Source organism: Homarus americanus, unplaced genomic scaffold (genome assembly GCF_018991925.1).
Source record: "Homarus americanus isolate GMGI-L3 unplaced genomic scaffold, GMGI_Hamer_2.0 scaffold41027, whole genome shotgun sequence".
Lineage (NCBI taxonomy): Eukaryota > Metazoa > Arthropoda > Malacostraca > Decapoda > Nephropidae > Homarus > Homarus americanus.
The window spans coordinates 7,999,029-8,010,665 of NW_024745073.1; the positions used below are offsets into that span (position 1 = coordinate 7,999,029).

Sequence of the window (11,637 nt, forward strand, 5' to 3'; positions counted from 1 at the left end):
TTCTATGGGATATAATTAACAATATTGTACTACAGGTACATGGGAACTGTAATATAAAAGGCATAATATACCCCTTTCTTTCACATTATCTATGCTCACAATGTAAAAGGATTAAGTCCTAAGTCACTTGAACAAAATGCTGTACAATTTTGTTCCCGCACAAACAGCAAGTTTCATATTTAAGTGTAAATTAAAGATAAAAAGATAACTGAAAATTTGTTTAATTTTTGTGTGAATAGCAAATTTGTTTTTCACATTACTGTATTACATATACAGTACCAAATGTCTATGGTACGTACATAATGTTTTATTAAAGTAATGTAATTTTATTTAATTTAATTTATCATTTCACCCTTTATCAGCTTATAAACTGTTTGGAAGGGTGGCCCATTCTTGTTGCTTTAGTGAACTTTATTGTCCAGTGTTAATACAGGAGGAAACCTGCAATGCTTGGTTGGGTCACCGATGTGCTGGTGGTACAGCAGTAATGCATGTATCTCTCACCAATATGTCAAGAGTTCAAGCCTGGACACACATTTGAAGGGTGTTATCCAGTGTGACCCTACCAAACATCACAGGTTTCCCAGCCTCCTGTTTCACTGGACAGACCAACTGCCCAAATGGCTAGAAGTTGATAGGTGGTATTAAAAAGTCCCCAAGTCTATCCTGGGCCTGGACACAGTGGTGAGAGATACATGCATTACTGTTGTATAGTCCTGTACTCATAAGCCACTGACTTTTCAACATACTGTACAGTCAGTTTCCAATTAACATACATCAGGCTATTATACAGGTTTTCAAAAACATATTGTGCACTTTAACCAGGCATTGATTGCACTGTACTTTTAAGTCATTTCTTCTTAGAGGAAACAACTTTAAACCTATATACACTATCAAGATTCAGTGGAGTGTTTGTAAGTACTGGAGTTACAATACAGCATTGTTTACAATGGACAACTCTAAACTTGCATACACTATTAAGATTCAGTGATGTGTGTCCATTGACTTACCTAATGCTCTGACTCCATTAACAGCAGGACCAACCTTATGTTGTGAGTTATGTTGCCCTTTTTTTCTTACAAATTTATTGTGGGGACGAGCCCGTGCCCAGAATTTGTGAGGGATATGTCTTTTTTGGAGTAAGTGTATCTTGTTTTCCACAGGTTGTGCTGACCTTTCACTCTCATTAGTGCTGGTGTTCTGTTGAAAGTTGAATGACTCAAGAATTCTTTCTGGAGAACGAATGCCAAGAAACCTGAAAATGGGAATGAATACAGCATTAAAACCTCAACTTCCATTAATGCATGCATAACTGGAAACTGACTGACTCCATGACTGGCTAGTAAGATGACTGTAGGCAAATAAGACAGAGTAAAGCAAAATATATAAGGCATCATCAATAACGGAAGCATAAATAAATATTCTAGATAATCCTCAATATTATTCACAGCAGTAAACTTCCTAAACTCTTCCCTCTTCCAAAAATAAAGCTGCTCAGTGACAGGTGCATCAAGCTTGCTCTTCTATTTTGGCAAATGAAAACAATCCATAATTTACCGAGTCTGATATTACTTTACTTATGATTAGGTTACAGCAGGAACACAGAAGGTGAGTCAGAGGGATAGATGATCAGAACAGGCCATGCAGCAGATAGAGGTTCTGCAGAAAACTGTTGAAAAGATTATAGCCAGTAATGCTATGGGAGAGAAAGAATGTAAAGATCACCTCAAGTGCAAGAGCAATACAGGTATCCCATGTTTAACGATCATTCACTTAGTGATTTTTTGGTTTAGCTATTTATAAATTTTAACACTCCTCACTTAACAATTGTCAATTTTTGGTTTAGCAATCTTTGACTCACTGGAAAAAAATCAGGAGGGAATTAAGAAAAACTGGGGATTCTCTGCTCCAAGTGTGCATCTACTGTCATTTGTGTGTGATACCCACAGCGCCGCCTAGCCACCCACACTGTGTACGGTACTACTAGTGTTTATTGCCTGTCATTTGATCGTTGTCTTCTGTGCTTCACTGTTATTGCTGTGTATATTATCAATCGCTGTGCATCATCCTTATTTTTATTACTTTTACCAGTTATTGAATACACTACGGATTGTTCATATACTATGTACTATTGAGAAATGGTGTTAAGTGAGTGAATTTTATGATAATGTCGGGTGCCCATCACCAAGTTCTTCAAGCCAAAGCAAGAGCCAACGACACCATAGTCATCACTCTCGCATCAAGCCTGCTACCCATCTGAGACAGTGAGGACTCTCCAGCCTCATTTTCTGACTCTTGAGAGACATGCCGGCACTTAGTCCTCCAGGTTCAGAGAGGACATGTGATGACTGCTTCGGACATGAACTTGGTGAGTGTTGCTTTACTTTACTGAACTGTACTGAACTGTAGTTTATTATAACAGATAATTCTATGTATTTTCACCTAGTTTTGTCATTTGGCAATTGTTTCACTCCACATGGGACATGAGACAACAAACAGCTGGGAGATCCCCATGCTGCCCCCACTTCCCCGGCTATGTGTGCTAACCATGAGTTGAATGATAACATAGTTCACAGCTAAGCCTCACCCACTCTTAGTGCTATTGGGTGATGAGTCAGCACCTTGGCTACACAATTAAATGCCAATTCCACGGATATTATTTCTCGTTATCCCTCATTTCGCAATAATTTTCACTTAATGATTGTTTTTTCAGGAGTGTATCCCGGTCATTAAACAAGGGATACCTGTATTATTGTTTGTGGAATCTTTGAGAGCCAGTCAAATGAAGCTGAAAGTAAGAAAATTATATTACTTTACAGTACATCAATCAGAGTACTACAGTATTAACATTCAATAGATCATTCCTGCTGTTATCAGGTATTGTTCAGTGATGAAAATCGAAAATGAAATTATATCTAGCCAGAAAAATAGAAGGTGAATAACAGCAACAATACATTATTGACAAGGCTAAGATTTTTAACTCCTCTCCTGAAAGGCAAATACTGTACAATCATCCAAGGAAATTATTGAAAAACATAGTATCACCTGGATTACAACAATTTACATGGTGTTAATAATTACTGATTAATCAGTGATTATTTGTTTTGTATTTGCTGGACCCAAAGAGCAGCAGAGGTAAATATTAGACACTTGTTACAGTGCCCCTACACTTATTGTCAGTGAAAGTGGATCCCATAGACATGACTGCCCATTAGGGACTGTGTGGATACAGTACACTGTACAGTATACTAAGCCTTTGGTACACAAGGAGGTAGCATGGCTGGTACAGCACTAGACTGCATTCACTTCCCCAAGTTGTAAACTAAAGTACCCATTTACAGCTGGGTGAACTGGGAGTGCCCGGGAATCGAACACTGACCCCTGAAACAGGAGGTGAGCACCGTATCCACTTGACTGCTGCACTCCTATTTATTATCATTAAGTAATGTTAAAAAATCATTGGAAAAGCATTAATTAAGAAATTATAATCATTTATCAGTGTGATAGTCTGTAAGAGTTGAAATAACACTGAAGAATAACCAACAATGGGGTTATTAATCATAAATCAGTAAAGAATCCTTGCCACATTTGATGACTGGTACATTCTGAAGGTATAGTCTTACCTCTCTGGCACGTTGGGTATAGACAAAAGCACGATGCCGATCAGCAACAATGACGACAATACCAATGCCCGGTACCTGTAAACATAATGATACTTTACAAGAGTTGAACAGTGCATCACAGCATAGGGTGTAAGTGTGTCATCTTATGTGCTTATAGCAACTTATATACAGGGGATCCCCGGGTTATGTACGGGTTCCATTCCTGAGGACGTTCTAAAGTCGGAAATGTATGTGTTGGAACACATGCTATGTGCATACCATACTTACAGAACAATGTTTAAAATCCCTCTATATCATAGCCTAAGTCCTTATATACATCTAAAATCACTTAATTTAAGAGAAAAGAAGAAACAGAATGACAAAATACAGTAAATGAAAGTAAAAAATAAGTCATTAGGTAAATAAAATACGTACTGTAAATTTCAAGTTTAACCCCATTCATATTGGCAGGCATTCGTAAGTTGGGGACCCCTATAAATGGATAATTGGCTATGCCCCCCCAAAAAGGCATACAGAAGACTGTAAAACTAAAAAAAAGACAAATGGTATGTCGGTCAGAAAAATGGCTGTTAAAATTTCTTCTTTAAAAATATAAATACCTGTATACGTATAAGAATAATAAACCAATTAAATACTGTATGAATTAGAATTGCACAGTATGTCAGTCTGAGGAAGACATTGGTGTTGTGGGTGACAGTATTTTAAAATTTGATGATCTAGCAGAAAAGATAAATAAGGTACACCGATTTATACAGGCTAATAAGGACACGTATACTGTCAGGCTGGGTGCAGAAATATTCAAGTCTTTATATCTGGCACTCATAAGAATAAGACCATCATCAGTATGTGAACTAAGTTTCATTACCATATTCACATACTGTACATTGTGTTGTTGAGGAGGAAACGACAGGAAAACGTTCAATGGTGGCGATTTTAACCCTTCTTGAGAAACTTGAATTATGAAGAGAGACAAAAGAAATAAAACCTATCTAATATGCCTGACAGATCAAGGCAATGTGATAGAAACTTTAAAAATACCGAGCGAAGTGTGAGAAGTGGACGATAGTGAAGTTAAGTGTACGACAGGGAGGTGTGTATTAAGTGTACGACAGGGAGGTGTGTATTAAGTGTACGACAGTGAGGTGTGTATTAAGTGTATGACAGGGAGGTGTGTATTAAGTGTACGACAGGGAGGTGTGTATTAAGTGTACGACAGGGAGGTGTGTATTAAGTGTACGACAGAGAGGTGTGTATTAAGTGTACGACAGTGAGGTGTGTAAAGTGTTCAACAGTGAGGTGTATAAAGTGTACAACAGTGAGGTGTATAAAGTGTACAACAGTGAGGTGTATAAAGTGTACAACAGTGAGGTGTATAAAGTGTTCAACAGTGAGGTGTGTATAAAGTGTTCAACAGTGAGGTGTATAAAGTGTTCAACAGTGAGGTGTATAAAGTGTTCAACAGTGAGGTGTATAAAGTGTACAACAGTGAGGTGTATAAAGTGTACAACAGTGAGGTGTATAAAGTGTTCAACAGTGAGGTGTGTAAAGTGTTCAACAGTGAGGTGTATAAAGTGTTCAACAGTGAGGTGTATAAAGTGTTCAACAGTGAGGTGTATAAAGTGTTCAACAGTGAGGTGTATAAAGTGTTCAACAGTGAGGTGTATAAAGTGTTCAACAGTGAGGTGTATAAAGTGTTCAACAGTGAGGTGTATAAAGTGTTGAGGTGTATAAAGTGTTCAACAGTGAGGTGTGTATAAAGTGTTCAACAGTGAGGTGTATAAAGTGTTCAACAGTGAGGTGTATAAAGTGTTCATCAGTGAGGTGTATAAAGTGTTCAACAGTGAGGTGTATAAAGTGTTCAACAGTGAGGTGTATAAAGTGTTCAACAGTGAGGTGTATAAAGTGTTCAACAGTGAGGTGTATAAAGTGTACAACAGTGAGGTGTATAAAGTGTACAACAGTGAGGTGTGTAAAGTGTTCAACAGTGAGGTGTGTAAAGTGTTCAACAGTGAGGTGTATAAAGTGTTCAACAGTGAGGTGTATAAAGTGTTCAACAGTGAGGTGTATAAAGTGTTCAACAGTGAGGTGTATAAAGTGTTCAACAGTGAGGTGTATAAAGTGTTCAACAGTGAGGTGTATAAAGTGTTCAATAGTGAGGTGTATAAAGTGTTCAACAGTGAGGTGTATAAAGTGTTCAATAGTGAGGTGTGTATAAAGTGTTCAACAGTGAGGTGTATAAAGTGTACAACAGTGAGGTGTATAAAGTGTTCAACAGTGAGGTGTATAAAGTGTTCAACAGTGAGGTGTATATAAAGTGTACAACAGTGAGGTGTATAAAGTTTTCAACAGTGAGGTGTATAAAGTGTTCAACAGTGAGGTGTGTATAAAGTGTTCAACAGTGAGGTGTATATAAAGTGTTCAATAGTGAGGTGTGTATAAAGTGTTCAAGAGTGAGGTGTATAAAGTGTTCAAGAGTGAGGTGTATAAAGTGTTCAAGAGTGAGGTGTATAAAGTGTTCAAGAGTGAGGTGTGTATAAAGTGTTCAACAGTGAGGTGTGTATAAAGTGTTCAACAGTGAGGTGTATAAAGTGTTCAATAGTGAGGTGTGTGTAAAGTGTTCAAGAGTGAGGTGTGTGAAGATGTGACTTTGGAAGAATGAACTACGAGAGGACAACGAAAGAAATTATTTAGATACTGTACTTAGAAAAGTTGAATTTCCAAGAACAAAAAATATCCTTTTGTAATAAAACTAAATAACTGGTACGGTTTACCACAGTATATAATTGGAAGACGATAAATAAACTTTGAGGAGAGTTTCGATTGGGCATAAAAGGGTCAGGCACAGAAACATGATTGGTTATAAAGCACCTATTCAATATTTGATAACTGGCTCGACCGCCGCAAGTCTGACAACTTGACAGGTCATGTGATAGTTTACCTGCAGCACCGAAAGTAGAGCTGTTGTTTATGTATGTTAATAACCCAGTTTTAATAGGAAGATCACAGTGGGGTAATAATACAAGCCACCAGAGGGAATGGCCATCAATAGGGCGCAATATTGGGAACCATACGTAATATGATTTTATTTTTTTTAAATCTGGCAAATTCAATATTATGTTAACGTAAAGCTATTTAATACAAATAAGGATTTGCCACTTTTATTTGCAAAACCTGTGATTATTACGATTTGGAACGAATGGGGTATAAATATGGAAAATAATATTTGGACCCGAGTTGAGGATAGTATTGATGTGTGGGAGCTAAGAACACGCTAGTCCGAGAATAACTAAATTGAAATATCTAGAGCTCAAAACCACCCTTACACTAACCTCACCAAATCCCATTTAGGTCCCGCGGTTCTTTGAGTAATAGGTATTAATGTGCTTCTTGATAGCCAAGACATTAATGTTTATTCTCCTGCAAAATGTCAGTAAGAATCTGCCTGAGTATTGTTAATACTGTATATAAGAAACAAGGGAGCATACTGTATTAGCTGGGGCGGTGTTGCAGAGCTAGTAATGTAATGTATATACTGTACGTGTGCTGGAAGTATACTCGCGTAAATGAACTCTTCACTCAGTTAAGCACAATTTTTCCCGTCACAGCGACATTTGGTTGTTGAAATGTCAAGGTTTAACGCCTCACGGGTTAGTTTGATAATTATGAAGTCTCATCTTTTAATTTTCTACAAGGGAAAGCATATAATAGTACATACAACGAAAATACTAGTATGTTGTGTGATATTCAGCGTGTACAGTATATTATACCTCCTCAAAGACAACAGGCTAACACATCTTATTTCTTTGTTATCCACGTTATCAAACAACTGTATGGCAATATAAGATGCAGTTTGCTAGCCCAAGCTGTTCAGTGGTCTACTCCGTCTAATCTAGCAAAGTGACTGAACAGCACTGAACGATCCTCGCCTCCCCTGCAGTGGGTCACCACCACTGCCCGAGTCATACAACACCCACTGTTTTGTTGATACGACGTCACCCACCCGCTTCAGCTGTCACTTCTACAACACATGATCAGTTAAAGACGTAATAAGTGGATGCATGCAATTATACGGCCTTCGCGTCTTGTACAGTATAAATTTTGATATAGCTACTGGACGTGTACGACTATAGATACTCAGGTCGCTATGAACCACATTCGCTAAGTTATTTATGATAACTTGAATTATAATATCCTAGATTTTGATAAAGTCAAAGATTGCGGACTTCTTGTTGGTGGGTAGAGAAAATATAAATGCATACCGGTAATTACACAAGCTAGTAGTGGTGATGAAGAGACGTTAGTGTGCATGTTTTATAGTGAAGTTGTGTGTTGTAAGGAGCTCGGTGAACTGAGTAGTAGTTCCTCTCCCGACATGACTACTTTACTCCCTCACTGTTATCTTCCGTGCATACCAATGTCCCACGTTTTTGTATTTTCAATTTTATATTCAAGTATTCCACAAATCTACATGCAAATCAAAACTGTTTGACCATCATGGTGTTTGTATTCATTAAACATTCTGAAACATTTTGTCTTAAGGAGACATAAGCATGAGGCTGGGACAGTGTGTTGGTGTAGCTGTGAGGTATTGTTGGATTCTGCACCAGCTGTGGCGTGAAGGAGAAAGTGATAACGTTGGTGCTCGCTTAGGAAATGTAACATCAAGACCGTGGAAAGTTTCTCTAAAGGTTGCGATTACGCAAGCTTATATCGCCACCGTGTTAAGATCACTATCCCCTCGCATTTACGAATAAACACGCAAGTTACTTATTCCAGCAAACATTAATGCAATATTAGGTTACTAAATTTAGAATAACTATAGTTTTTCACGATCACATCAGATCTTAATGACATCCATAAACTAATCAAAATTACGAGATAATTATCGCTGTTGAACATCAAGAAGCACACGTAAAGATGAAATTGTAGGAGGAAGGTGGTGGAGGGCATGTAGGCCACCTGTTGAGGTCAGGGCTCAGGGAGGGTGGGTTGTACCTGTGTGAGGCTAAGATGTCTGGGAGGGTGTGTTTGCACCACCACACCCACTTGTACACTGGCCCAGGAGCTCGCTGCAACACTCGCAACATGAGTCGGAATATTCTGTTTCTCAACCTAATGATTCAAAAGATAAAATTAGTTACACTTCAGACTTCAGATCCTTTTTTACCGTACTGACGTCTGATATATGTGTAAAATGTTGCAATATAACTCTCAATAATGATGCTGTTTACATCACAAGCTGCTGAATACGTCATGACAATACTATCAGACAAAGCTTTCCACCACCACCATCACCACAAACTGCATCTATAAACCAGCTTCCATTTGTGTGTTGCAGCCCACTACCACATGCTTGTCAAACCTCATCGCAAACTGTGCTTGGGGATGTTTCACGAGTGCCTGTCTGCCTGCCCCCAGTAGTGTCAACAAAACACCACAACACACACACACACACTGCCTGCCTTCGCTTCACTCGCCTACAGCTGCTGCACTGGTGAGTGACTCGTTCCAACCCTTCACACAACTCACTGACCAACCTCTCTCCTCCCGCCTATCACCATCACCTCCGTTACGTACCACAGCCACGTGCCTCCACCGTTGTAGTCGTCACTACCACTACTACCATCACCTCGTACCACCATCGTCACGCACCACCGTTACATGGTCGTCGTGCACCACCACTATCACTACTATTATTTTCATAAGTCAGTGCTTGGTTCCCTCCTTTGGTTACAAAACAAAAAAATACAGATAAGTGGATTGAGATAAAATAATATCTTTTCTTTTCGTCTTGCTACCTTCCCAGAAACTTATGTACACTATCACCACCACTATCGCCATTAAGAACCACCATCACCGTTACTTCACCACTCCACCAGTAGAATAGACCTCCAAAATTTACATCGTGAGGAGACTGATATTCTCCGACGGCATTGTGAAGTGGAGGAAGAACTCGAGGATTGTCACCACACAAGAGCACCTCAACGACACAACAGTAAAGTAGGTTCTGGTACCAAACAAACACAGCTTCATCCCATATATACGTCTCACTCAGTAATAACCACAAAGCCTCCCATTTATGTATGATCATAATTACCTGAATATCTTAGGCATTTGAAGAATATGTTAATAAACCAAACGATATTCCAAAGTTTCGTAAATTCAAATAAAACTAGAGGAATGGTGTTCACAATCTGGTGGTATCACGTATTTCAGAGTTCAGCGCAGGTGTGACCGTGGGGCTAGTAGCAGGTGTTAAGCACAGATGTTTTACTCCCATACTAAAGGTTACCTCACTCATGTGGTGGTGCAGTTGTGGTGAGTTACCGTCGTCATCTTTTACTAATGTTAAATTTTGGTTGATGCTAAACTGCTTCTGTGTTGATAAGCTGATGTAATGAAGTGATAAGGCATTACTGTTGATGACGTGTTGTGGTGGTGAGGCATTACTGTTGATGACGTGTTGCTGTGAGATGTTACTGTTGATGACGTGTTGTTGTTGTGAGGCATTACTGTTGATGACGTGGTGTTGTGGTGAGGCATTACTGTTGATGACGCGATGTTACTGTTGATGACGTGTTGTTGTGAGGCATTACTGTTGATGACGTGGTGTTGTGGTGAGGCATTACTGTTGATCACGCGATGTTACTGTTGATGATGTGGTGTTATGGTGAGGCATTACTGTTGATGACGTGTTGTGGTGGTGAGGCATTACTGTTGATGACGTGGTGTTATGGTGAGGCATTACTGTTGATGACGTGTTGTGGTGGTGAGGCATTACTGTTGATGACGTGGTGTTGTGGTGAGGCATTACTGTTGATGATGTGTTGTGGTGAGGCATTACTGTTGATGACGCGATGTTACTGTTGGTGACGTGGTGTTGTGGTAAGTCATTACTGTTGATGACGTGGTGTTGTGGTAAGGCATTACTGTTGATGACGTGTTGTGGTGGTGAGGCATTACTGTTGATGACGTGGTGTTGTGGTGAGGCATTACTGTTGATGACGCGTTGTTACTGTTGACGTGGTGTTGTGGTGAGGCATTACTGTTGGTGACGTGGTGTTGTGGTGAGGCATTACTGTTGATGACGTGGTGTTGTGGTGAGGTGAGCAAGAAACCCGAGCGAATGAAAGTGTTAAGGTAATAATAATAATAATAATAATAATAATAATAATAATAATAATAATAATAATAATAGTAGAGCGTGTCAGCAGTGTTCCTATATCACTTCCCTGCAGTGATAAGAGTGAACCACTGAAGCTATTGGTGTTGAACCGACGTTACGCTCCAAGTCGTCATGGCCCCACCAAGGCCACCTCGAAATTTCGTTTAATTACTCAATACTCAAGCACGTCCACACACACGCTGACAACATCCATCACCCCTATAGTGTTGGCTTTATCACCTGTTACTACCAACACCACCATCAACTGTGTTCACATCAGCCACTATTACAACCCTTGCACCATCACCACTATACCACCATCACTATTAACCACCACTGAAACCTTTACCATCACACCATTAACCACTATTAACCTCCTGCACCATCACCACTATCACCTTTACCAACACCATCAACTACCACCACTATTCAGCTCCTGGAACACCATCAGTCACCATCACCAGTCACCTCCTTCACCGCCACTAATACCTACACCAACACCAGATTCAGATTTGCCCCCCGAGGGGGCTAGTTTATTGGGCACCCCCTGACATCCTGTGCAAGGTGAAGCGCAGAAGTGTTTACAGCGCCCAACAAGGACGTATGAAAAGTTCATACTTGCCTTTATGACTCGTACATTAAGGGCGTAAAAGCCTGAAGGGTCATCGGTTTTGTCAAGTTACATAAAGTGAGAGAATGATGAGTGTGTGGGGGGAAAGTTCCCGGTACATTTCATCTGTTTATGGCAAAGAGTGGCAGGTCCCTAATAATGTCAAATGCCAGGCCTGTGACAAGGAGGAGGGATATCTGGTCTGGGAGGGAAGAGGTGTTGGTAACGGCTGGGGACCT

General features: G+C 39.7%; 1 protein-coding gene across 3 annotated transcripts; it reads right to left on the reverse strand.

Annotated features, from left to right (window-relative positions):
- Positions 1-205: 205 nt before the first annotated feature.
- On the reverse strand, positions 206-9,319 carry LOC121878397. 3 transcript variants are annotated; one of them, XM_042384607.1, is made up of 4 exons: positions 9,201-9,319; positions 8,619-8,735; positions 3,624-3,698; positions 206-1,255 (listed from the first exon to the last, which is right to left on the reverse strand). In XM_042384607.1, exons 1-4 carry the CDS (start codon positions 9,263-9,265, stop codon positions 985-987), a joined length of 528 nt encoding a protein of 175 aa, XP_042240541.1. In that variant the 5' UTR covers positions 9,266-9,319; the 3' UTR covers positions 206-984. The 3 variants fall into 3 exon arrangements, with proteins under 3 accessions (XP_042240541.1, XP_042240543.1, XP_042240542.1); XM_042384609.1 differs by lacking the exon at positions 9,201-9,319 and adding an exon at positions 8,919-9,139; XM_042384608.1 differs by lacking the exon at positions 9,201-9,319 and adding an exon at positions 8,986-9,136.
- Positions 9,320-11,637: the final 2,318 nt, after the last annotated feature.

Bases quoted from the DNA above. Each gene is read 5' to 3' on its own strand.
- LOC121878397 (XM_042384607.1), bottom strand. From the start codon at position 9,265: ATGGTGGTACGAGGTGATGGTAGTAGTGGTAGTGACGACTACAACGGT. The intron at 8,736-9,200 runs GTACGTAACGGA...TTGAATCATTAG, and splicing joins GGTGGAGGCACGTGGCTGTG to GTTGAGAAACAGAATATTCC. The intron at 3,699-8,618 runs GTACAACCCACC...TTATGTTTACAG, and splicing joins GACATCTTAGCCTCACACAG to GTACCGGGCATTGGTATTGT.